Source organism: Perca flavescens, chromosome 13, assembly GCF_004354835.1.
Source record: "Perca flavescens isolate YP-PL-M2 chromosome 13, PFLA_1.0, whole genome shotgun sequence".
NCBI classification, from domain to species: Eukaryota; Metazoa; Chordata; class Actinopteri; order Perciformes; family Percidae; genus Perca; species Perca flavescens.
The window spans coordinates 26,445,552-26,472,152 of record NC_041343.1 but is presented as its reverse complement, the minus strand read 5'-3'; the positions used below and the strand labels follow the sequence as shown (position 1 = coordinate 26,472,152).

General features: G+C 39.8%; 1 protein-coding gene across 5 annotated transcripts in view; it reads right to left on the bottom strand.

The window, feature by feature from the left end:
- Positions 1-26,319, bottom strand: part of gria4b (glutamate receptor, ionotropic, AMPA 4b) — a 123,830-nt gene extending 97,511 nt beyond the window's left edge. For all 5 annotated transcript variants that reach the window (XM_028594487.1, XM_028594488.1, XM_028594483.1 and 2 more), the window contains exons 1-2: positions 26,229-26,319; positions 19,941-20,099 (exon numbers count right to left, since the gene is read on the bottom strand). In XM_028594487.1, the coding sequence (XP_028450288.1) occupies positions 19,941-20,099; positions 26,229-26,319 (250 nt within the window). The remainder of the gene's footprint in view (positions 1-19,940; positions 20,100-26,228) is intronic.
- Positions 26,320-26,601: the final 282 nt, after the last annotated feature.

The following is a 26,601-nucleotide window of genomic DNA, read 5'->3' as shown; positions in this document are numbered from 1 at the left end:
CTCTAAAGTTTTGATCAGAAACTGTGGATTTAACATACATTTTGTGTGTTTAAACAAAATCTCTCCAAGGCACCTTTAATTCATTGATAAAGCTAACCTAGCAAAGGGTCAAGCTGTCTACAAACACATACCCAGTGGGGTATGTACCCTGGGAATTTCTATTCTATTCTTTTCTAAATGTTGAGATTGTTTTTTATTAATTCTATTTTGTTGCTTGATATCAAACTTTGTGTTGGCTTGCATGCTGTTTTATGTTCTAAGGTCTCTCTTTAAAAAGAGATTGCAATCTCAATTAGACTACCTGATTAATAAAAGCCACACAAAACCACATTTGGAGGATGCCTAATATGCCAAATAATACAGGCTATTTGGTGACACAAATGAATAGAAAAACACAACAAATGAATAAAAAATCTTCACCATTTTGACACCATACAGTATATGCCACATATATAAAAAAACACAAGAAAACACACCATGAAAAGCACTACAGATACAGAAAACTACACAGACAGGATGTCCAAAACAAAACAACAGAAGATTCCAGGGGACACTAAAAACTGATGAACACACTGGTAATTACTGGAACACTAACAAGTCACAGCTCTATTGAGCAATCTATTCCTATAGCTCTGAGTAGTGATGACTTCAAGAGCTTCTTTAATGATAAAATTATAACAATTAGAGAAATTCATAACCTCTTGCACTCAACTTCTAACAGTTCACCTTTAAACGTAGCACCGCTAGAAAGAACGACAAGACCTGACATATACATAGATTGCTTTTATCCTATAGACCTTCAACAATTAATGTTAAAGCTAAGCCATCTACCTGTCTCTTAGACCCCATGCCAACGAGGCTACTTAAAGAAGCGTTACCCGTGGTTAATACTTCATTACTAGATATGATCAATATGTCTTTATTAACAGGTTATGTACCGCTGTCATTTAAAGTAACTGTGATAAAACCTCTTCTGAAAAAACCCACCCTCGATCCTGAGGTCTTAGCCAACTATAGACCTATATCTAATCTTCCCTTTCTCTCCAAGATCCTTGAGAAGGTATTCGCTAATCAGTTATGTGACTTTCTACATAGCAATAGTTTATTTGAGGACTTTCAGTCAGGATTTAGAATGCATCATGCACTGCTGAAAATTACTGAAGATCTTCTAACTGCTTCAGACACAAGACTTGTCTCCATACTTGTCTTATTAGAATTGCATTAGGCTGGTTTAAGTCCTATTTATCTGATCAATCTTAATTTGTTAATGTTAACAATGAATCCTCCAGGCACGCCAAAGTTAGCCATGGCGTTCCACAAGGCTCAGTGCTTGGACCAATTCTATTCACCTTATATATGCTTCCTCTAGGCAATATTATTAGGAAACACTCAATTAACTTTCACTGTTATGCGGATGATACCCAATTATACCTATCAATCAAGCCAGACGAAACCAGTCATTTAGCTAAACTTCAAGCATGCATTAAAGATATAAAATCATGGATGACCTACAGTTTTCTGATGTTTAACTCAGACAAAACCAAGGTTATTGTGCTGAGCCCTAAGCACCTCCGAACCTCATTATCTAAAGATATTGTTACTCTGGATGGCATTGCCCTGGCCTCCAGCACTACTGTCAGCAATCTATTTTTGATCATGATATATCCTTTAAAACGGACCTCAAGAACAGCCTTTTTTCACCTTTGTAACATTGCCAAAATTAGGCACATCCTGACTCAAAACGATGCTGGAAAAATTAGTCCATTCATTTGTTACTTCCAGGCTGGACTATTGTAATTCCTTACTATCAGGTTGCACAAATAAGTCCCTTAAGACTCTCCAGCTGATGCAGAATGCTACAGCGCGTGTTCTGACAAGAACTAAGAAAAGAGATCATATTTGTCCCATATTAGCTTCTCTGCATTGGCTTCCTGTCCAGGATTGAATTTTAAATCCTTCTCCTGACATATAAAGTTCTAAATGGTCAAGCACCATCATATCTTGAAGAGCTCATAGTACCTTATTGTCCCACTAGAGCACTGTACTCCCAGAATGCTACTAGTTACTTGTGGTTCCTAGAGTCTCTAAAAGTAGAATGGGAGCCAGAGCCTTCAGCTATCAGGCTCCTCTCGTGTGGAACCAGCTCCCAGTCTGGGTTCGTCAACACATTTAAGAGTAAACTTAAAACTCTCCTCTTTGATAAAGCTTATAGTTAGGGAGTAAGGAGTTGCAGCGTTCGCCTAGACCGGCGGGGGAGGGTGTATATCTTCAGACACGGCACTCCTTCTCTTCATAGTCGTCAGATTCATCTACCAACCCTTATAGAACTGGCTCAGGTTTGCCTTGCACAAGCTCTTAATTATGCGGTTATAGTTTAAGACTGCCGGGGGGCTTCCTTTGACACATTGACCTCCCCTCCTCTCTCTTTCCATCTATGTGCATCCATGTCCCAGAAATGCTTGTCACTAACATTTGGGAGCTTATTCCCCGGATTCCTTATGTTTTTTTACGGCCAGCAGTTTTCCTTGGATTAGGGTGGTACCTAACGCCCTGCAGTGCCCTGTTATGCCATGAACTACTACAACTACTATTTCTAGTCATAGTTCTATTATCTTTATTGTGACAATTAACCGGCACCGTCAGACACCGCCTACCAACAGCCTGGGTCTGTCCGAGGTTTCTTCCTAAAAGGAAGTTTTCCTCACCACCCAAGGTTTCTTCCTAAAAGGAAGTTTTCCTCACCACCCGAGGTTTCTTCCTAAAAGGAAGTTTTCCTCACCACCTGAGGTTTCTCCCTAAAAGGAGTTTTTCCTTGCCACTGTCGCACTAAATGCTTGCTCTTGGGGGAATTACTGGAATTGTTGGGTCTTTGTAAATTATAGTGGTGGTCTAGACCTACTCTATCTGTCAAGTGTCTTGAGATAACTCTTGCTATGATTTGATACTAAAATTGAATTGAAATTGAATTAACACTATTGTCTTAGTCATCCAATCAGTGTTAAAAAACATTGGGCCTCATTCACCAACCGTTCTTACGAAGAAATGTGTTCTTAAACCCTTCTTACGAACTTTTTACGAAGATTCTGGCATTCACTAATGTGTTCTTAACTTGGATTTGTTCTTAGCTAAGAACAAAATCTACGAACACTGAAAAGCACTCTTACGCACATTTGAGTGATAACAATTTGCTCCAAATGATTGCTTACTGCATTTTATTTAATTCTACAGTCGTTTACAATGATAGTATTGTACTGTAATGTATTTCTGATCATTTGTTGAAAAAGAAATCATATTATGCAAAAAAACACAAACACAATTTACATCAGCAATTAAACTGATTAAATCCTGCGTTATTTGGTGATTGATCGCTATTTATAGGGCCAAAATGCAGTGGTAGAATGTAACAAAGTACAAATTCGTCCTAACTGTACATTTTTCTAACTGTACATTTTTCTAACTGTACATTTTTCACGTATCTGTACTTTACTTAAGTAGACTCAATAGTGCATAGCCTACTTTTGACTTTTACTTTGTTACATTTTGCAGCAATTATCTATACTTTCTACTCCACTACATTTCTACAATGTTCCGTTACATTTTCTGATCAGTTTCCCCTCTGCCAAAACGTCTTCCTGACCGTCACACGTCTGTCTCACCAGTAAAGTTTGGTTGCCGTAGATACTGTATATATGGGGGTAAATATGGGGCACCGCTGATCCAAGCTGGATCCGGTGCTGCAGAGCCCGGGCACAGCACCGCTGACCCTCGGTAATACAGCCTCCGGTAAAAGTGAAAATGAAAATGTTTGTTTTTATTATTCCCGTTTTTAAATCAAAGTTGCTATATCTACGCTATTTCTCTCCACAGCGTTGTTTACTCCTCCGCCAGGCTGCGTAAGACGCGTTCATATCTTATTTATTTGGCTGGACCTCTTCACATCTCCCCATTTGCGCTGCTTCACACACTTTATTTGCTTACTTGCATGGTTAAAGAAAATAAAACTGTCTTAAAATACATCCATGAATAGAACCAATCGCATTCCGATTCTAACAACACATTTCCGTTTTATGCTGGTTAGGATAGGAACTTTTTAAAAAAAGCCAGGCATTGTTTGTGGTAGTGGACACCTTATAGTTTTACTAAAGTAAATATGTCTCTGGTTATTTGTACTTTTATTTAAGTACTGAGATTCAGTACTTCCTCCACCGCGGCTCCGTCAATCTCCGAAAACCTGTCTCCCAGGAGGTGCACAGGAAGTGTCATGTCCTTATATGGGAATTTGCGGAGCGTTTTCTTATGCTAATTAGGAACAACTGGCACTCAAATCGGTTTGGTGTGTCCCGTGTCGTCGTCCGTCTGGGGGGCTGTCGGCGTTCATTTTGGCCGACCTGACATGTTCGGTCGGCGGCAGAGCCGTCGGGATTCACCCGGAAATGACGAGCAGAATGAGGTGACTACAGTCTCTCAAAATCTGATGAAAATCTTTTAAACTTACCTTTGTTGAGCTTATATGAAGACAGATTCAGCAACTGCATGGCCAAATTTAAAATGTTTTCAGAAACACGTTTCAGTGAACTATTTTAGTACAATATGAGATTGTATTCTGAACGGCCGCCATGACAGTCCAGGTCTGAATATCCGGAGAAAACCAACCCATGTGACCTGTTCGTCCAATCAGCTGCCGGTTTTCATTTCTTGGGCAACATTACAGTTTAGCGCCGCCTGCTGTTATGGAGGCGTATTACGTCTCGTCTCCTCTCGTCTTTTTGATGTGTCCCGAGGCAGTTTTTTGGACCTCAGGGACACGACTGATCATATCGACGGGGTTTTCTGTCAACGGTCGGCCGTCGGCTATATGTGTCTACACCATAAGAACACGTCTGGAATCCGACGTAGACTTTTCTTAGGAACCTTCTTAAGAACATATTTAAGAGAAAACTTTGGAAGATATTTGGTGAATGAGGCCCATTGTTACTGTAGCTTCTGGCATGTTTGATACATTGTTAAAATAAAAATATGAAATGTTAATATTTGTTTGGCCTTTTTGTTGATAACTAGAGCTGCATTACAGTAAAATGATTAATGAAGTATGATTACATTACATTCATTGTCCTCTTTTTAATTAGGTTGATTCTAAAATGAAGAATTTGACTGTCATTATCTACTTTGACAGTAAGTGTACAAACGCTGGCTGATGACAGAGTGAATGTGTAAACGCTGAGTTACAAGCTGTGATGGGAATGTGTGACAGCTGGCAATGGAGGTGCTAACATTTCTGTGGAATTATTTAACGCTGGAAATAACTGAGGAACCATGATGACTAACTGCAGCTGTTTGTCAAAGCTAATAAAAGCTTTGGAGAGAAAATACATCAATCTAACACAGGAAACCAAAAATTAAACCTGCACAAACACCAGGAGCAAGTTGGGTATTAAATGTAGTGTTAGATTTTTATCGGACTTGGAATGCATGATTACGATCCTGGATTTGATTTCCGTGTTTAAAGAGGCCTAAAGAATGGTTACCTTCCTAAGAGACTAACACCTTCAGCTTGTGATCATCAGGTCATACCCTGGTATTTATAAACCACATTTTTGGATTTTTTACTTTTAGAAATGCTAGAGAGAAATTGTTGGCTCCCCATCTTTGTTGTTTTCCCAAGGACGAGGGGTTAAAGATCAAGAAGTCATAGCTGTGGGCCAGGGAAAGCCAGGTCATGACTCATTCCCTCCTTCCAGTGGAGTTTGCACGTGTGACCCCTCACTAATGAACACAGCGGCTAATGAACAAAGTCCTCGAAGGGTTTCTCTATCAATGCACCTCATCCATTAACACTGGAAATCTAATGACCATTAAACCAGACCTTTAATTGTTTGGACACACCTCCTCATTAAACTTCCCAATATGTTATCCATGTGTCTGCATAGCAACCAGAGCAGCACAGAGGTTCCTGATATTCTTATCACAGCTCATCTGTTTTTCTATCAGAGCTTCTTGTGTAAATTGTAAAGTAATTTACGCTCCTAATACTGAATAACCAAGTTAATATCAAGTGAAAAACATTGTGTTGTACTATGCTGAGTCATCACAGTTCATCACCATTATTTTCTATGATATCTCATTATCGGCTTTGATTAACTTTTGTATATAAGATAAGATAGAAAGTGAACACAGTGTAGAAAAAGAAAAGTTTTATGTTTGGACATTTTGGTCATTCTCTATCTAATTAAAATGGAAGTAGTCTCTATCTGTCTGCCTGTCCTTCAATTTTCTAAACAACCATCATCTGATCGACCTCACATTTGGAGGGAAGTGCAGTGTCTCGAGAAAGTTGCAAGCAACAATACCAGAGGCCAAGCAATCGACCCGTTTGGAACAGGCATGTTTTAAATGGGCACTGAACTAGCTGAGAATAACAAACTTAGACTAAGTTTTCTAAGTCTAATAATAACTTCTTTATATTAAAGATACCTTTTTAAATGACAATATCCTATAGGATAACAGCACATTAAATTTCCCTTCAGTTGGTGGCTTAAAAGTTGCATAATTTGATTTGTTTCCTTCTTTTAATGGAACAAGCTAAAAACACAACATATTGTGCATTTATAAAGTTTTCATTAGTAAGCAAATAATTGTCTATTTACACATCCAGCAGTTACAGAGCAACATTCATATTCATTTGGAGTCATGTTTCTGTCTTCCTGATGAATATAAGTCCAATATTCATTAGTTACTAGTCATTGTCTATCCGTCTGGGTAATTGGTGTACCAGTGGGGTTCATAAGAGTTTTCTATGCTCAAAACATGCTTGATAGAAGTGGAGTCAGGATCCTAACACAGTCACAGTGACTATGCTAACATGCTGATGTTTAGCTGGTATATTGTTTACCATGTCCAGGCTGTCCTTTTATAATGATGATCTTTGTGATTCAACATGATCTCCTCAGTGTTATCCTTTCTACTTGATCTACATACCAAAGGAATCTCTTGCAGCTTGAAATCTGAGGGCCGCAGTGTTGCAGCTACTTTCTGTTATTTCAAAAATGTGATAGCTGCTCATGAGTATGAGTATGTGTGTGAGCTGTAACAGCATCCTCCAGTTTGTGAGAAAAACTCCCCTGGCCAGAAAGGGTTCCTGTTAAAACCCATCTGTGAATTCACATGACTTATTTACTGTGATCTGAGAGCAGACCTACTGCTAATTCCCTCCCACTCCCCTTTCTGTGTGTGCCAGTCTCTTAAAATATTCCAGGCGTCTCTGTCTCGCAAAGCAATTCACTTCAATCCGTTAGGCTTTCATTAGCGTTAATGTTGCATGAACAATGTTGATATTAGCAGTTGACTGATACGGTTGTTTGAAAGGTCGACGTGGACTATGAAAGTTTTATATTTATATTTTGCATCTTTAATGCTGCCTGTTCCATTTTTGTGTGAAGAAATACATGGTTAAAGTTTACTCCTGAACTGTGTTAAGCTCAGGGTTGAATACAACCTACGTAACAAAAATTCTGAAACATAGATGCATACTTGTTAATCAGGGTAAATCCAACTGGATTACAGATGACAGCCAACCACTGTGATGTTGATCACTTCTATTAAAAATATATAATACATCAAGCCTTACATGTATTATATCAGCAGTAAACAACACTGAGTTTATGTTCATATGCGGCCTTCTGGTGCGGCCAATCATAAACTAAGGATGATGATTGTTTGTTTTTTTATCAATTTTTTCATGCCTACAAATTTTAGCAATCACCCTCTCTGTATTATGCAGCTTTCATGTCAAAACACTTTAATGCATGGCATGTTACCTAAAAAATGACAAGCTGAATTTCTATTAGATTTGCTGTGGATATGATTGTTAGAGGATAATTCCTAATGACTATCTTGACCTCCTAGCGTTTCTTGTACTGTAGTGTTAAATCAGGCCAAAATTTCCTCTTGGACACAACAGCTATAAAACACTTAGAGACAGACGGTCATTAACTTAACTAGGCAACTTCAAACTCCCTAAAGGATGAACCATTTCAGAATCAAATACCAACTGTGCACACAAAGTATCTCATAATCTAATTGGGAGATCCATCCTCACAACAAACACGACAAACGCTTCTTCAAAAGTTCAATAGTGATTATGGACATTTGGGTCCCACTCGTACTGTTAGAATAGCAAAATCTTCAGTATGTTAGTCCATCCAACTCTGTACTTTGGGGTTCGTTAAACACTGCAGCAGCAGGTTGGACTTCTGGTTCACTTTCTAACACATACTTTACATACAAACTCTTTTATAATGATAAAGCAAAATATATAAATACATTTCCCACTGAACAGTGTGACAAAAAAGGGATTTAAGGCCACGCTGGCTTCATTTATGGCAAATGATGCATTTGATTACCCAATTCTGTGTTGTCTGTGGCTTTTATTTCTCTCTGCAGGAACTCAAAGATTCTAAAACTTGGAATAGAAAAAGATAAATGATTAACACAAAGCAACTGGCATGACTTCCTGTCCTAGTTTGGAGAAAATCCATCCGAACATCCTCATATCCAAAAATAGATTTCTAATTGAGTAAGAAGGTGATGAGGCAGCTTCACACCCCTGATGTCTTCTAAATGTTCACCGATTCCATTTAATGATGGAGGGAATAACTCAATAAACTTACTGCATGTCGTTCTCTGGACTGCATCTTTTACCTTTTCACTGTCCAGCATGGCCTGCTGACACACATCAGCTGTTTATCAATGAGCAACAGCAGAGAAATCCTTATGAGTTATTCAAAATGCAGATCGGGAATGTTTGAAATGACCTCAACATGTGTTACTTTCTGTTGTGTGTCGTGGAAGATTAAAAACCATTGTAGCCTTTCTGTATACAATAACATCTGGCGCTCAGGTTTTACTTCAGTCAACAGACTGACTATGAAATCCCTCAATATTTAAATATTCAACGTAAGAAAATATTTATCTTCTGGTTAAGTTAGAGAAGGATAATGCTTATTTTGAGCCTCTTTTCCAGATATCTGACAATATAGGACAGATATTTTCAGATATTGTCAAGAGAAGCCATTCATTTTCTAATAGAAGGTAGAACACATTCTGCTTCCCTACCAGGGCTGGACTGGCCACCTGGCATACCGGGCATTTTCCCGGTGGGCCGACACACTTTTGGGCCGAATTGCCAATATAAATAGGCCTTTTTTTTTTTTTTTTTGGGCCGGGCCGGCCCATAAAGAACTCACAGCGGCCCATTGGTTAATTTTCTTTATTGGCACTGGCCTGACCCAATCAAATCCAGGAACCCCCTTCCCCACTCCGGCCGCAAATTTACAAATCCCACCATGGCCACGCCTCCCGGCCCTGAGACACAAGCTGTAATAGTTATGCTGAAAGTTTAGCATCCACTGTTAAAATGGACAAACGACCACCAAAATGCAAGGGAGGTGCAGAGAAATTATAGGAGAAAAAGTTTAAGAATCTAGATAAGAGGACTGTCTGCAGGGAATGTGTCTGACCAATCACAGTGGGTGTGGGCCGCCTGGGCCAAAAATGCCAGGGCCAATTTTTTGTCCCAGTCCAGCCCTGCTCCCTACAAGTTAAAAGTGGAATTCGTAAAAAATCAAATGCATCCTTAGCTACAGCCTTTATGTCCAGCTTTGTGTTTTATCATTATGGTTTGAATGCTGTTTCAGACTCTTTTCCTTTCTGACAAGATTATTATTAAGGTGCAAACACTGAACACAGTCGTGTTGGTTGTGCTGGAATGTACGCAAGTACATTTTACTCAAGAACTGTACTTAAATAGAAATTTGAGGAACTGCTACTTTATATCTCTACCCCACAACAATTCAGAGGGACATAAAGCAGTGATGTAGTGGAGCATATACACAGGTACAGCATATACCCACCTTTTTTTCTTGCAGTTTACAGTATACCCAGCTATCAGCCAAAAGCCTATTGGAATATATGAGAGTATACCTTCTTCCTCCTCTGTAACCTAGATCTACAGAACTACTTCAGTAGTACACCTCCCTCATCAACTACCACTAAACCACTGAAATAAGGTACCTTTTACTTCACTTCTGATTTTACATAGAACATGTGATCAGTTCATAAAATACAAGTAGTAAAAAAAAAAACAATGTAAAATTAGCTCTCCTTGCACAAACTGCAACAATCAACACTACTTACATTTTCCAAACATAATAGTAACACGCACAGGTCATTTTCTGCATGAGTACTTTTACTTTTGATACTTTAAGTACATTTTGCTAATAATAATTAACATTAATTTACTGAAATAACAGATAGATTTTACTGCACTTGCCATTTTAATACATCACTGGCAGTTGGAAGCTACTGTATATTTTTTGGTATCAGCTTTTTAAGTCTGTCTACCCCTTAACTGTGATTAGATACATTTACTTCTTGTGTGTCTTCACACAACGCAACGCGCACGCACACACACACAAAATAACAACTATGTGAATGCAATGCCAAATAAATTAAATAAAGATATGCATAATCAGTTCAGATTAACTGCCATACTTAATGCATGTTTTGTTTTACACAATATATTCAATGTCTGTCTGAGGTTATTAGATTTTTTTTATTGGAATAAAACACTAATAAGGGCTTTATGTGATTGCAATGCCAAATATATTAAATAAAGATATGCATAATCAGTACAGTTTAACTTCCATACTTGATGCATGTTTTGTTTTACATATTTAAGATTCAATCTATATGTCTGTCTGAGGTTATTAGATTTTTTTTATTGGAATAAAACGCGGTGTCAAGTGTTTAAATCATATGTGAAATTACGCTGTTCACTGTACTTTTGCAGACTAGCAGGGTTGCAGACTGTTGTGCAAAGGGAACAACACTGTGCTGTTTCTCTTGACTGCAAAGTCAACTCTTTCGTTGGATGTCCTTGTATTTTGTCCCCCACACAAACCGTGACGTAAGGGGCACTTTTCATTAAAATGTCTTGACTAAATTTAGCAACGTATGACTAATGTTGCACCGTTGCACATTCAGGGACAGGTGATAAATGCTAATACAGCTGAATGTAGAAAAGTCGTCTTTTACTTTTCAAAAAGCCATTATAATAGCTCAGATTCTGGTCTGCATGTACCAGGTTTCTTACATTATCATGCTCACATTTTACCTTTTAGCAGGCTAATGAATCCCTTTTAACCCTCCATCACCTCCTCTTCCTTGTACCTCCCACATCTGCTCAAATCTGCCCTGTTCCTCCCTGGTTTGCCACATTAATCTCTCATTAGCAGCCCCCGCCCCCTTCTTTCTCTCCATCCTTTCCTTCTTTTAACACCAGCCATGACACACACACACACACACACACACGCACACACGCACACACGCACACACGCACACACGCACACGCACACGCACACGCACATTGCCAAAAGGCATGCTTATTTTTCACTGTGCATCAGAAGGACCCTCAAACAAATGAGGGACACAGGCAGCCATTTAAATGGCAGCACTCCAGAGCAGAAGAGCCCCTCTGAATGGAGCCAATGGAGGGAGAAATAATAGACTTGAATAGAGCTAACATGCTAAAGAGTCAGATTATTTGCCTGCAGACACACACAGGCACGCATAAAATACAAATGGGGGAGAATTTTCATACGTCAGGACAGAGAAGGTGGGCATGTGTTCATGTGTGAGCAGCGGAGAAAATGTAAGGTCTCCTATGCTGCATGAGTGCATATAGGAGCACCGGCTGCTCGCTATCTGGATCTGGAGTGAGTCAGAGTGCCATGCTGAATATAAATGACTCAATGCAGATTAAGATGTCAGTGTTTCAATGAAGGTGAAAGCGGGGGCTGCATGTAGGAGGTCAAATTAACCCCTTCCACACCCACACATCTTTAAAACCTTTGTCTGGGTGCGTGGTTCACAACAAGGTTCCGCTGTGTGAATCAACTGCAGATGAAAAGGTAGCACACACCACTGAGGACTCTGCAGCGGCTCCAAAACATATTGATTAGATTGTTTTATTTCCTTTTCTACATGACAGTGGTTAGAGTGTCCAAATCCTCATCTAATTTGGAGTTTATAATGAAGGCAGGGAGATCTAATACTCACTTTCACCCAAACCATTGCCTTGATTACATACAGCTCAATTAAATCCCTTACCCGCTTGTTAGAGGTTAATTTATTCAATATCAACTTTCCAACTCTCTGGTCATTCTGTTGTCCTCAACATGAAGACATTCTCACCTTCCCTGTTCAGTTTACTCAAGTCTTCTCTCAAAACTAGAATTACCACCTTGTGGTTGTATGCCTGCACCAACCAGTCAAGTTGTAGTTTACATCCTTGTCAGTCCAGAATCACACAATATATGTTGTGAAGACTTTGAAGGAATTTAATGAAAGGTATGGAGTGTATTTTTGGGGCGAAACATGGATGCTTTACACACATCTTTAACATTGCAGTACATAAGATCTATACAGTCACCACAGTTTCAAGGTGGGCACCAATTCAGTGTCCAGCCAAATGTCTCCACTTCTGTTCCTGAGTTATGGCGTTGAATAATGGCCAGAAAATTGTTTTTGCAAAACATAATGATGTCCCAGTGAAGTTGACGTTTATTTTGACCTAATAGACATTCTTGTGAAATGTTGTCATAATTAATTAGCATATTAATTAATGAGTTATGGCCAAAAATATGTTCTGTGAGATAAGGACTTTAACCTTTAACCTCCGAAATCTGATCAGTTCGCCACTGAGTCAAAGTGGGTATTTGTGCCAAATTTGAAGAAATTCTCTCAAGGGGGTTTTGAGATATCACGTTCACAAGAATAGGACTGGTGGACAGACAACCTGAAAACATAAGACCTCTGGCCACTCTACATGACTCGAATTCCCACCCAGGAACACATTAAGTGTTTTGAGTTAAATTGAATTTTTGTAATTACCAAGATCTCTGCTTGCAGCAACATTGCTAATAATAGACAACAAACACGAACAATCAGACAGATTATCTTAACTACTTTATTTGAAGTGAGCACACCTGAAATATCGCTAATAATCCCTCATTGCACAAGAAAGCGGAGTGCAGACAACCCACCAAATACATTGCTCTGTAAACCGCGATGACTGTTTACAACAAACAGTTTAGGTAATCATTTTACTGTTCGCTTTTGTTTTCTCTTCCAAATAGGTTTGTTTACGTCGTGTCTGATCGCCGTACTGCTCATGTTTGTCGCCCTGTTGGATCTTTTTTTAGCGATCTCATTTCCAAATCTCAGCAATGAATACAATGTTATTTTCACAGAGTTTAGGCCAGAGAAAGATCAAGGAGACCATCCACATCCGACACAAAAGACCACCCACGAACAGTGCCAGCTCAGATGTTGACGACTGAGCCAGCTCCATTCGCTGAAAGGAGATGGTCAGATATTGTACAGGAGAAAGTCCCCAAAGAAGCCAGTTAGCAAACCTCAAGTTATTTTGTTACAATGTTATATTTATGTTAATTAAAGCAACACTAGAGAACTTTTCCTGCTTCGGTCCCCCTACAGGTTGGAAGTGGAATTGTCCATTATATTACATTATGCAAGTTTGCCAGATCGGGTAGCGGATCTGTAGTTTGAATGAGACATAATGGGACAATTCTGCTTCCAACTTGTAGGGGGACCGAAGAGGGAAAAGTTCTCTAGTGTTGCTTTAACATTTAGATATGGGTCAAGAACGGGCTTCGAAACTGGAAAGCTGCTATTTTTGCATCATGTTAAATAGTAAACCATGTCAATCATGCAACTGCCACACTTTCTCATTTTCTCACTGTTAGAATCATGTAACTTCAAAGCCAGGGGAAGTTTTGGACCTCAAGAGACAATAATCAGTCATGATACTGGGATTTTTATCACAATGTTGTTATGGTGTTAAAAAGTGGTGTATTCCTTTAAAACTTATAATATTGGCACAGCAAGAATAACACAAAGATGTCTCATTTATGTTTCCGTATGTGATTTAAAAGTGTGCTGAACAGTGATGTTAGCTTATAGCTTAGTTAAGTTAATATACATCCAATACTGGATGTTGCAGTTCAGCTCAGTGTTCTTCATTAGATGAAAAAAGTGGAAGAAAATACCGGAGTCTGTCTCTCTCTGACTGTCTTCTTAAGTAAAATCAGAGAATTTCACTGCAGTCTCAACCCATCACCAAGAAAGAAGACTTCTCCTTTCAATTATTTCCTTCTCGTACATGCTCCTTACTTTCATTCCACTTCAGTGTGGAGAATCTGATCATAGAGAATGATCCTGCAAAGTATTGTTGAGGTGATATCTCCTCAGAGAGGTAATTTTCTCACGTGTGTCAGCTGCATTTTACTAAAAATAGATGGGATATCCCAAGTTCTTAAGTATTACACAAGTACCGCGGTAAGAGTGCATCGATTTTCTTCCTTGTTTTCAAAGATATTTCACTGGTGATGTTGAGAACTCGCTTCTTGTACACAAGCCGCTGTCAGAAACACCTGGATGTTCTCACTGACTTTCAGTCTGAACTCCCAGGGGACATGTCCTCAAGAGATGGGAAGTAACGAAGTACAAATACTTCGTTACTGTACTTAAGTCGATTTTTCGGATATTTCTACTTTACTATTTTTTTTTTGTGGCGACTTTTTACTTTTACTCCTTACATTTTAACACGAATATCGGTACTTTCTACTCCTTACATTTAAAACTCCTCACACCGCGAGCTGGCGCGTGCGCCGCACAGAAAAAAGTGAGAAAAAAGAAAGAGAGACTGCTGTCCGGAGGATAATCAGTTGAGATCGTGCGTCCTTGAGAACTGTAAGTCATATAACTTATGTTGTCACTTCATTTAAGCCTGTTGTATTATTGGTCTATAGTTCTTGCACAGTTAAAGTAGGTTAGCTAGTGATTTTGCTGTTTGTGTTCAGTGTTCTTCACCTGTTAGCTAGGTTGCACGTTGCTTGTAAAGCATCAAAAGAGAGAAGTTGTCTCTGTCCGTGTTTTACAGGGGGGGGGGAATCAGCTTTAAATACAGTCCTAATCTAGTCCTCACTAACAAGTTTCAAATAATTTCACTGGCGTTACCGTTATTTTTCGCGTCATCAATACCGAATTCAATCTAATTGGATGGGAATATACTACGTTGTATGCATGTAACGCACCACTACAAGACGACTCGAATAATTTGGCCGCATTCTGCATTCATTTGCGGCAAATAATTGCAGCTTGATGGTGGTAACGTTAGCACATAGTAGTATGGACGGCATCAAGTATGACTCCTGGCCAATGTGCTGCTTAACTCTAAAAGTATGGGGAACTTCTTAATTAATCTATGTTTAGTAATTCATATTGTATCCTTTATTTTCTTTCTATATTTGAGCACACACACATACATGTAGATTCCTTTAAATGTTAAGGGGACGATTAAAAAAGAGAAACTGGATCCATATCTTGCTACTCAGTCAGAATCTTATTAAGCTGGAGTCCCAGTCTCTGTCACAATAATCATATATGTGATGTTTGGCAGACATCCATTTAAAATATAGACAATGGCATATAAAGAGCCTGGTTTTTATGTCAACTGAAGTTTCTCATCTTGCAATCTAGTAACGTGTGTGGTCCAGGTAGCTTTGCATAAAAAGTGGTTGTCATTCGCAAGGCTACTTTTACTTTTATACTTTAAGTACATTTCAAAGCCTGTACTTTGTTACTTTTACTTAAGTAAAGAAGTTAAATCAGTACTTCTACTTTTACCAGAGTATTTTTTAACACAAGTATCTGTACTTCTACTTAAGTACTGGAAGTGAGTACTTTTGCCATCTCTGATGTCCTCACATCTAAAGAGACAAATGGTTGAGAAGTTCAAGGACTCACAGACTCTAACAGCCACTCCGACTCTGACTGTCCTGAACTTCAGCTCATTACCAGCAATGGCACCTTGACAGCAAGGCAGAGATCCATGAAATGATCAACACGCTCCCTAAGTGTTTCATAATAAACCAGGCAGGCTGCTGTTTTGGCATTTTACTGACGGCCCTTCCGTACATGAACATGTGAGAGATGAGGGATTTTCTGTTTAATAGCAAAAAAAAAGCACAGACAAAGTGAAATCTTCACCCAGTGTGTTTGCATGCCTCATTTTGAGCATTCTAGAAATAATTTCAGTTTCTGTAAAATATTGATCTAAGTGATGCATCATGTTACCCTGGAAATCCAGAGTTCTTGCAAGAGCACAATTTGAATTTGCTCAGCGAGTCACTCTGGTATTGAGTAATGATGCTCATTAACTATGCCCTTATAGCCGAGCTGCACCAATCACATCGGTGTATCTGATATAGGTGGGCCAGAGGCAAGCTAAACAGATGACGACAGTTTAACCTACCAGTTAGCTCCGCTGGTAACTAAGCGTATGGGGCTTTGGATATGTCACCCAGTGTATTGTTGTGATTAGTTGTAGCGTTATCCAATTGTGTGCAGTGAGATTTTCAAATGCATGCCCTCGAGTGGGGCCATTTTCATTACTCAATGCCAGACCCTTAATCTTTCGGATTTGGGTCTGGATTTCCAGGCTAGCATCATGCAGTATTTGTAGGTGACATAAGGCAACAATAAAGATTTCACTCCCTACTCCTCCAGGCCAGTCAGTAACAAATGTGTCACTGTTTTGACCTGATGGCCTCTTTAAAAATGCCAAATGTGGTGGTAAGATGCAGCTTTTCCCATTGTCACAAAATCTGATCATTGTGTGAGACGTGTGCAGACAACATGAATGAATGAACATGAAATGAAAACCAAATGGAGCGTCAGAGACCAATTCTCCTTCTCACCAGAAGTACATTTAAACAGACACAGGTAGTAAATAAGCACATGCATTATTAACTATGCTATATGTATCTCATTAAATCTGTCATCAATAAATAAGCCTCTGGTGCACAGCGGAATTTTACTGCCTATCAGTTCAACTTTTCAATTCTAAGAGGAAGATTGCGTTGCATACTCTTACTCTAAAGGATATGGCTGATGATGATATTGTATATTTTTCTTATTGTCAACAAATCCCATGAAAAGACCAAAACCAACAGACTTTCCTATTCTGTCCAAGTCCATTTGTTCCTACTGAAAATGTAAATCTTAAAAATAAAAAATAAAACGGATCATAAATATATCGTTTCATTTCTAAAAATAAAAGTTGTTTTTTTAAAGCAGCTGGTCTCTGCAATTTTTAAAATGTTTACTTAAACTCATACTCAAACAGGAGTATGAGGTGCATTTGTTGGGGACTATTTTCAGCAGCGGATTAATACACATTTGGTGTTCATGGTCATTAAGGATTCCAGTGCAACGGTGGTGTGACTCATTGATGTGCAACGATCATTAAAAAAAAACACAATAAAGTAACAGGCTTTGGCTGTTAGGATCAGCTCTTTTTTGGTTTTGGTCTTTTCATGGATTTGTTGACAGTAAGAAAAATATATAATATCATCAGCCATATACGACATTGGGGCCCCCTATGCTACTATCAAAAAAGTCACTGTGGCAAACAATAAGTGTTTTTCCATCTACTTATTTTTGAAACTGTGTGGAAACACCAGAAGTACAAAAAAGAAGCCCATATATCGCTTGTTGGTGTACCAATAAAAACAATGTGTAATGGAGAATGCATCAGCCTTCCTTACAGCAGCATGCTGCCAAGCTCCTAAATGGCCTAATCTCTCTTCGCAAATTAGCTCCGTCACTCATCTCCCCTTTCCAAATGTATGCTATGCCCTTAAACATCACATAGTAATAATGCCTATTCATAACCATTATCTCAGGGCCTATGTTATTGGAGCGAAACAGGGGACGAAAAGGAAAAAGGAATAAAAGCACTGGAAAATGTAAAATGGGGGGTGAAAGCAAGCGATGCGGTTCGATCTAAAATTCCCCGCTGGCCCTGAGCTATCAGGGCCATTGATTGGCTCATGTAATTCTGCTCTGATTTGGCCAATCAATGCACTGCAGACTTGCTTCCTGTGACTGTGCAGCCATTAGACTAGAGGTGAAAAATCCCATAGTTTCTTCTGTTTCTGGAACTATACGGTTTACACCCATCCACCCACTCCTCTATTATAGGACAACTGCTGCTCTCCTCTCATTGCCCCGGCCATTGAGCGCTCCTGTAACAGCCGGTTTTCTGTCTCACTGCCTCATTTCAGTGTCTGTATTGACCGGGTAAACACAAAATGCCTGTTTCGAGGATGGTGTAAACTTGCAAGTAAATTACAGGGAAATGCAAAAGGATTACTGAAATAAAGATGTCTCACATACTGCAACCCAGGTATCTTATTATAAGAGAGAAGCTAGTATTACAAATATTTTAAGGAGCCCATAAAAGATACTCAAGCATTGAGTATTAGTTTGGATCTAGATCATTATGGTTATGTATAAGTTTCCTTTAAATAATTTAAACGCACTGTATATTTAGGTATTTTTAAACTAAGGCCACATTAATATTCACGCTCTTTCAGTCCACTGTTTAAATATACTGCAACTGCATATTTATGTGTGCATATATATACTGTACATTACCCTACAAATGTTTTAATTGCTCATCATATATTCTATTATTGTGCTCATAACCCACTTTTCTATTTTTTCCCTGCATTATTCTATCTGCTTCTGGCACAACTCATTTCCCCACTGAGATCAATACATATTCATCCCCTGTAATTTCATCTTTATCTTTTTCATTATTAATAGGCAAAACCTTACAGATACATTGTTTTTAACAACAATTGAACTGAATGCTTACTGTAGGTCAACATGGTTTGAAGGTTTCCAATGATCCATGAGAAAAGCCAATATAATGTTGCAGAAGAAAACTAGACTTTTCGTTTGCTGCAATGGTGCAGAGGAAAATAAACTAAATGAGTTGAAATGGACAGGTTCATCAACAGTTGTACTTCTCTGACTCCTAACTGAACACACGATCTGAACACACAAACATTATACATACAATTTTTTTGATTCAGTGCGACTTACACCTTCCGAGGATAGTGTCCATGAATCTGTTTAGAAATCATAGAAAAACAGGAACTGCTGATTCGGCATACTTTTAACGGTGCTAATTTACCAAAATGTAACACACACACACACACACACACACACACGCACACGCACACGCACACACACACTCTCTCAATTACCAAACAAACATAACAGCACTTCATTCTCTGCTTAATTTAGCCATTGATTTTTCTAACACCAGATCACATCACAGATAGTAGAAGACATCAAGCTGCAGTGTTTTATGGCCTTTGTGGAAACCCCCACCCCCTGCACACACATACACACGGGATCATTACCAAAAAAAAAATCACTGCCTACTAGTGTTTCGAGATGTAACCATGGCAGTGTGTGTGATTGTTTTTGTGTGTGTGCTTACAGCTGCTGTCCCCTTCAGTGTGTGCAGCTTTGCTCAGATCAGATGTGAGCCAGCAGACACTCACAGACGCAGCTGTACTGCCACATCGCACGCACGCACAAACAACAAGTCTGGCTCTGTCCAAAGTTAAAAAATACAACTAATAACATATCTAAAGCTCACTAATTAATGTGTTGTATCTTGTAACAGAAATGTAAAAATGACAACTTGCTGTTTCAGAGGAAGTTACATGGTGTAACCACATCACGTCTCCAGCTTCTTACTACAAAATAATGTTGAAACATTTTTTTGATTTCAGTACAATGTTATTATTACCAATAGGAATTATGGTGAAATCAAGACCCTGATTGTAATTAAACTGAATTATTCTTAAAAAGCCAATACTGTCCATATATCTTGGTCAGACCCCAGTTATCTCACACACAGGAAGCCTCATTTTCCTGTTTTATTGCGATTAAAACACCACAGTGCACATACACAATGGGAAACAATGTGGCTGACTTACAGGCGTTAGTGACGGCGAAGCTGTTGGCCGTCTCGATGTTGTCCACGTGAGGCACCAGGTTGAACGGGGCCTCCGAGGCGTTTGGGCTGGTGTTGTGCAGGAAGATTGCCAAACGAAAGGCAGTGTACTCCTGATCAGTGTTTCTGATGAACAGACCGCCTGAACAGACGGGGGAGAAACACAAGTCTGATGAGGAAGCACACCAGAAAAGAATCCACTCTATCTCACCCATATGTTTAATCTTAAAACAGACAGTTCAACTATTTCTGATGAGCACAGAAACATGAATCAAGTGAAATGAAGGCAGAAAACTCCACACACAAAATGATTTTCACTGAATACAAAATAGGGTGGCCAAAGAAGTTGTTGTTGAGTTAGCATTGACCCATCTTCACTGTACACTAGAAGATTTCAGTTTTAGAGAATGAAACAATGTGATTTGAATACATATTCTGTGAGGAAGGATCCCAAACTAAAGATCACAGTGAAATTATACTATTCCTCCCCTGCTGAGGGCCACCTGGAGCCACATCAAAGGTCCTGTTTGGAGACGTACAATTGGACTTGCCCAAGTTTGTCATTGTTCCATATTGAACGAAGACAGTCAACCTGCTGGTGGCACTATAGGAACAGTCAGGTTAAGTCAGTAGGATACATCCTCTGGGGATGATGAATGTCTTTACCAAATGTTGTGCCAATCGACCCAGTAGACGTCAAGAAATTGTAATGGATAGGTGAAATCTTTGACCTGCTGTTGGCACTCGAGGAAATGTCAGGGGATCTTTATGGTTAAAAAAATAACTATCTGGTTAAAGTTAGGAAAGGATCAGGTTAACATAAGTCGTATTCAGGCATTTGAACAAACGTCTGCCGTTTTTCTTGTGAGGACAACCTCAATATGGGGTTTTAAAAGCTTTTACCTTTATTAGGGTTTCACACACTGTTTTGATAGCTGTGGTAGGAGAGGAACCTCTATCATATTAAAGGTGGACACAGCTGACTGGACATTATATATGAAATGTAATAAAAGTCCGATATTGGACTGGTAAATCACTATTGCTGACAACACAGCGTTAATCCTACAGTATAGCAACGCACAACTCTTGAAGCACCACTGGGCTTTGTGACAATGTAGTATACAGTGTGATTAGCATGTAAATCACCTTTATTTCAAATCAATGCAAGCAGAAAAAGTGATATAATATTCCATGTATACCCTTCTGGATCAAGTTTTTTTTACACATGAGCAGCTCCAGTGTCAAGAATCAGTTTGTCATCAGAGATAAGACATTGCTCTTGGTTTCTTTTTTCTTTTTTACATTGCAGCCTTCTTCAGCCTATGTAGATCTTGACTGTGCTGTTCATGGTTGCGCAAATGTCAGTGGTGTTTTAGGTTTGAAGAAGGTTGCTTCACATTTGAAAATCTAACTTAAGGCTATATTTCTTGGAATGAGACAGAATAAATGTCATTTAAAGCAAAATGCCAGCATGTTCTTTATATGGCTGACCTCTTTAAAAAAGTAAGATTTAGAATATTTTACTTTATGATGCCCACTCATGTAAATCCTTTCCATTCTTTTTGCATGGTTAGAAAAAGCACTGGAGCAGCTATAATTTCCACTGTGATGGTTTCATGTACCACTGACTCACACAAATGCTCACGGGGGTGTTTACAATAAAAGAAATATGGTGAGATCATTTTGATCATCTTGGCAACTGTTCAGTAAGAATGCCCTTTACATATTTCAAATTTGAAAATTCCTGAGTAAAAAAGGAGAATAATCAAGCTTTGACCTAAATCCCGCTTATTTAGCTACAACTTTCCTTTCTGCTAGAGGTTACACCAAATAAGATTCAGTACAGAAGTACACACTGTAGGGGCCCAAGACTTTGAAGTCTATGAATGCCATATGGGTTGCCAACAACAACACTCTTGTGGCTCCAAAGAGGCTGTTGTTTTTTTTAGCCTATTTCCATCTGGTATGTGGGTGATGACATCCGATCACAGGCCTTTGAATATAAACCTGCAATTATTAGTGATCAGATCTTCATATGCAAATTACCAACAGGCAGCGATATAACACCTAACCCTAAAGCCATGTCGGCCAATTGGAAGCCTGAAAAAAAAAACGTGTGGCTACCTGGCTGCAATGGCGCACCGATCACTCCGCAGCGAATTGTGATGCCTCTGTTCCTCAGTATAGTGGAAGAGTAACTGTACATTTATGTGTAAAAATGTAAAAAGTCCTGTTTGCAGTTAGAACCAGCACTAGGGCTGGAAGATATGACAATATACGTTGTCAAAACAACATAAAAATGTCTATTTTATAGATTTTTCTATATTGTTTGATGCAATGTCAACAAACCAGATGCCAAACTGCGCTACGGCAATATTTATGTCGTTTGGACAACGCTTTACATTCTGATCCTTGCACGTTATGTTTACTTTGCATAAAATGTCTTAATAAAATGAGAAAATACTCAGTACTTTTCCTTTGACAAGTGTTTAATTCACACAGGAGTATACAAAAATAGGATTTACCATGCGGTTATTTATTATAGAGTATTTATTTATTGAATTAGCAGAAAACATGCAATACCGTGATATATATCCTTATCGAGATATGAAATTACCTATAACGGGATAGAAGATTTTGGCCATATCAACCAGCACAATTTTGTCCACGTCCACCATTGCACGAAATGTCGCTTATTTATGACGCCTCACATAGGAGATAATGGAGCACACTTCGTTACAAGCCCAAAACTCTGTTTCCCTGTCTATGTCAACACTGAAAACAGAGTTTTTGAAAATCTTTACCCTGGAAGGAGTGGTAAAATATCTGTTTGCTTGTGGACGAAAGGCAAAAAAACGCATAGAAAAGTGTATGTGTGGACTGGCCCTAGGTCAAGGAAAGCAATGTAGGATACTATCAAGGGGTTGTGTGGAGCTTTTTGACTAGCAGCTTAAGATAGTAAGAAGAGAAGCTTTCATTTCATTTCAGCTTTCAAGTCCCTTAAGACTCTCCAACTGATCCAGAATGCTGCAGCACGCTTTCTGACGAGAACTAAGAGAAGAGATCATATTTCTCCTGTATTAGCTTCTCTGCATTGGCTTCCAGTGAAATATAGGATCGAATTTAAAATCCTCCTCCTGACTTACAAAGCTCTAAATGGTCAAGCACCATCATACTTAGAAGAGCTCATAGTACCTTATTGTCCCACTAGAGCACTGCGCTCCCAGAATCTTGGGGCTACTTATGGTTCCTAGAGTCTCTGGAAGTAGACTGGGGCCAGGGCCTTCAGCTATCAGGCTCCAGTATTGTGGAACCAGCTCCCAGTCTGGGTTCGAGGAGCAGACACCGTCACCACATTTAAGAGTAAACTGAAAACCCTCCTCTTTGATAAAGCTTATAGTTAAGGAGTGAGGAGTTGCAGCGTCCACCTAACCCGGCCCACCTGCGTCTCCTCGTAGTCATCAGTTTATATACTGTATAATTAATAATCTAGCGAGAGTAGAGGAGGCAGGCCAGTACAGCCCGATCCGGTTGGGGGGAGAGTTCTAGCCCGACCAGGCTCCTCTCTTTAACCTGCCTCTCTTAAGTTATGCTATTACAATTCTAGACTGCCGGGGAGGCTGTTCCTCCCTAAGATATACTGAGCTGCTCTCTCATCTCTACTTGTTACTTTTGTATGCATCCTGTCCAAGAAATGCTTGCTTGTTACTAATCTAGCTCTGGGGAGTTTACTCCCGGAGTCCTATGTTTCTTCTTCGCAGAGCTATGCTCTGCGATTCTCGGCATTTCCCGGCCGCTTCCTGCTGCGTCCTGCTGCGTCCTGCTGCACCCGCCGCACCCACCCGTGCTCTGCAGCGCCCCGTTACATCCCGCAACGCCCTGCTGTGATGTTCCTATGCACAGAGTAGTCAGGATCCGGTATAGGAGACTGCACTACTCAGTATGACACGATGTGCCCTGCTATGACATGAACTTCCACGATAACCTTCGAAGTCACTGTGACTTCTAATGTGACTGTTATCACCACTGTTCATCACGCCCCCAACCGGCCCGTCAGACACCGCCTACCAAGAGTCTGGGTCTGCCGAGGTTTCTTCCTAAAAGGGAGTTTTTTCTTGCCACTGTCGCAATAGCCACTGCTAATGCTTGCTCTTGAGGGAATTACTGTAATTGTTGGGGTTTTGGAATTTATAGAGTGTGGTCTAGACCTACTCTGTCTGTAAAGTGTCTCGAGATAACTTTTGTTATGATTTGATACTATAAATAAAATTGAATTGAATTGAATTGAATTTACATCTGGGTGAGGTCCGTTCTCAATGGAGCTCACGTCCATATGTGGTCTTGCAATGTATTCTGCGTGCATTTACATCTGCATTAACGTGTGTTTTTCCTTATGCAGATAAGATATCCAGATCACCACTTAATACCAGGTGTAAGTGGAGTCTACGTGGTTACACACACACACACACACACACACACACACACACACACACACACACACACACACACACACACACTTATTTTTTTTATTATTCTAAGAGTTCTTAGTTCTTTTTTGGATGCGATTGATTGATTGATTGACTGACTTACTGTCAAGGATGTCTCCCCCGCCCTCTATGAAAGGCAGACACTACAGCAAATGAATGAATAATAAGTGGGATGTATAATAAATTCTCAGGATCTGTTTTCACGAGTATCACTGGTGTCAGAATGTATTTGTGGCAGTCGCGAAGCATGTTTGCTATGACTGTATTTGTGCACTTGTTTCTGTTCTGCAGGCATGTGTACACCGCAAATTTCACACTGCTAATAAGTGTTGATTTTTCAGTGACAATTATTTGAAGCTGACGAGTGCTGATTGGAGATATGTTTGCCCTCTCTGAGAAGTAATGAAGCTCTGTGATGGCTGCTCAAATTATACAAAGTGTTAATTGAAGTCTGGTGGGAGAGGAAACACTGGCACATAGTGGATTGTCTCACTCCCAGAGTTCGTTTACAGGGTTGAGAGGGGATCTATGACGACACTGGTATTAAATCAACGTTTCTCATCATTGGCAGCAATGCATTTAGCCAAACGAGATGTAATGAGAAGTGGTTATGATTTGAAAAACATTGGGAAAATGTGTCTGAAATTGTAAAAAAATACTATATAAGCAAAGATTCACACACGGCAGCAGTAGTTATGCTTAAATCAGCAGCAAATATTTCTTGATTGTTCAGCATGATGGCACAGCAGTTCCACAGGTTTAAACCCCACACAGCTCAAGTGTCCTCAGTTTCGGGAGTGCTGTTCTGTTACAGACCCTGACCTCTGACCTGACCTCTGACCTCCCCTGGAGTGGCCTGGGATTCGGGTATCACGTTAATATAAAAGGACAAGGGGAATCATTTGAACAGCTTGTCATTTTTCATCAAACTGACTGGTGCTGATGTGCCTCGACTCATGTGCTACAAGCAGGGGTGCAGTGGAGGGTAAAGCCACGAAAATGTTTATATTTAATTCAGGCGATAAGGTTTTAACACCATCATCAGGATCAAGTAACAGTTCAATTTGTACAGAAAAAAAGCGTGAATGACTGCTTTTCTGATAATTGATTTTTTTGGGAGGGTTGTGATGATCAACAACTGGAGGTCACAGTTTGCCCTTCTTCTCATCCCCTGCCTTTAAATCAACAAAGTCAATCTGCCTGCTAGCGAAATGAAAACCATGAATGCACCACATTTGATTTCATCCCACGACTGTCAAGATGTTAATTGAAACATGCAGATGTTTAAAAATAAAAGTGTGCAACTGGGAAAAGAGGAACAGAGGAGCTGTAAGGGCTATGGGACCGTGGCTGAGGTTTATTGCAGCACCAGGACTGGGGGTCTGCGAGAGTGTTAACAGCAGTCAATGCACAGGCAGCCTGCATGGGGAATACACACACGCACACTTTGCTGCTCTGATCTGCTGCAGTGCCGGAGTGCACAGGGATACTCTAGCCTGCAGATACAAAGCGCATTAGGTGGTGTGTGTGTGTGTGTGTGTGTGTGTGTGTGTGTGTGTGTGTGTGTGTATACATAGCACCAACAGAGGAAAGAACACTGTCTGCATGTGGTGTTTCAGAGAATACAAATTAAAAAGACTGCGGAAGGAAATCAACAATTTCCACTTTGAGTAGTGCTGAGGTGTTAAATGGCAGGGAAGAGGCAGCAGACAGGACGTCCACACATTCATTCACTTCATGATTCATTTTGTGGTTGAAATTAACATTAAGGCTCACACACTCACCGATCTGAACACTGCTCGGGAAAGCACCCATTGTCAGTCCCCAAAAGCCAGAGAATATCAACAGAAACCAGTCGCCAGAAGAAATCCTCATTTTGTTTCGGTTATAAACTGATGAGAGACATCGAGCAGGTTTAATTAACACCCCGGGGGCAAAAGCAACATCCCAGGGTAAAAACGAATAAGATTAAAAAAAAAAAAAAAATTAAATATCCATGTCGTCTTTGGAAGTCTTTTTCTTGGATATCCCCCCGCAGTGCCGCTCGTTTGTGCCGTCAAACTGCGTCCGTCCGTCCGGCGCTGGAGATTTTGCGCACAACACCACCAAGATGAGGGAGGGGGGGGGAAGAGCATCAGCCAGCGGCTGCCAGTGCGT